The following is a 1,457-nucleotide window of genomic DNA, read 5'->3' on the forward strand; positions in this document are numbered from 1 at the left end:
ATCGTTCGCTGGGGTGACTCACAGTGGACCACCACTCTGCGAAATACGGCGCTTACACTGACTCACTATTGGCTACAGACGCTAGGGCTTTTGGCATTTCCAGAAGCGAGTCATCTCAAATGAACTCTCAAATGATACTGATTTTAGAGGTAAGCTCCACGGCAATTTGTGCTTCGTTCAAAACGAATTGCTATGCTCATCTTTGAAATCACCATATCGGGTTTGTCTTGGGGGCCAACGGTGGCTTCCCAGATGATGATGCAGGATGTGGTCGGTCCTGAATGATCTCGGTGTTTTCTGGCACCTCGACGTCGCTCGCAGTCGCCTGTGGGTGATTGTCATATGTGCTTGGCCTTTGAGGACCAAGCCTTTCCGTCGACACCGCATGCTCGGCATCTTTGGTTGCGCTACATGTGGGGTCTCTGTCAATAATTCTCGACAAGATATCACATGCCGCAATTGGCGGGAGTTTGTTGATTGCTTCTATCGTGTCAATCGCTTTCTCCGCAGCAGGAATGCTTTCTGCGCATGGGCGATGTCACACGTTTGACGGTTGAGCTGATGGGTTCTGTCGTGGTGAAGGGATTGTGACATTTCTGATTGAGCCGCAGGAGTCTTGTACCTAAGTCGCTGGTTCAAGCGTTTAGCAAGACGGTCCGCGTGCGAGTCTCACGGCGCCGAATGGTTCCTCGCAAAGGGCGCTCATCGAGGCAGTAAAGAGTGGTGGCGCGTCAAGGTATGCTCTCGAAGCGCACGGCACGGGCACAGCGCTTGGAGACCCAATCGAGGTATCTTTCCTGGGGATGATGTCCATATGAGGATTCCATTTAGGTTGGTGCTGCCATTCGGGCGCTGTGTACCGACTCGTAGTTGATATAATGCGCTTCTTTGAAGTCAAACATGGGTCACTTGGAGGCCTCGGCAGCTGTCGCAGGTTTGGCCTCTCTTGTGCTCATACCTCTCAGCATTAATGTGATAACCGTGAATGCGCAACTCAGGAGGTCCTCCTTTAGCTCAGGGCCCGCCAATCTCTGAATGTTAGGCTGAACACACACCTGTTCGCGATCCTGCTGTCATCGTTTTAGGTGCCTGTCGAGGCGCTGGCTGAAGGTGAGGCGCACCGATCATTCGCTGGTCGGCTGAGCTCGTTTGGGTTCAGCGGGACCATCGCGCATGGGGCTTTTGCCGCTTTGTCATGTTCTGATCTGTTTATCTCGACGGTCGTATGAACGTCCAAGTATCGTGCTCAACAAGCAGGGGCCGTTTGCAAAACGCCGGTGGAAATCAACAAATCCGCATCAACAACGACCGGCAGGGGAGTGGGCGATTGGCCTCTGAACAACACGTGCGCGTATGCAGTCCTTTTGTTGTTCGCGGTTACAGCAGTTCACGCACCTCTTCGTGACACTTAGTTCAATAGCCAAGTCATATCATACACTCATCAGAGTGTGCTTGTT

At 52.4% G+C, this 1,457-nt stretch overlaps 1 protein-coding gene across 1 annotated transcript; it reads left to right on the forward strand.

Annotated features, from left to right (window-relative positions):
* Positions 1–359: 359 nt before the first annotated feature.
* AURANDRAFT_33081 (hypothetical protein) lies at positions 360–557 on the forward strand (the record flags this gene model as incomplete). Its single annotated transcript, XM_009042928.1, has 1 exon — positions 360–557. A coding segment is annotated over one exon (198 nt), but the record flags the coding sequence as incomplete, so codon positions are not given.
* Between the last annotated feature and the right edge of the window lie 900 nt (positions 558–1,457).

The sequence above is a fragment of the Aureococcus anophagefferens genome (genome assembly GCF_000186865.1).
Source record: "Aureococcus anophagefferens unplaced genomic scaffold AURANscaffold_40, whole genome shotgun sequence".
Classification (NCBI taxonomy): domain Eukaryota; class Pelagophyceae; order Pelagomonadales; family Pelagomonadaceae; genus Aureococcus; species Aureococcus anophagefferens.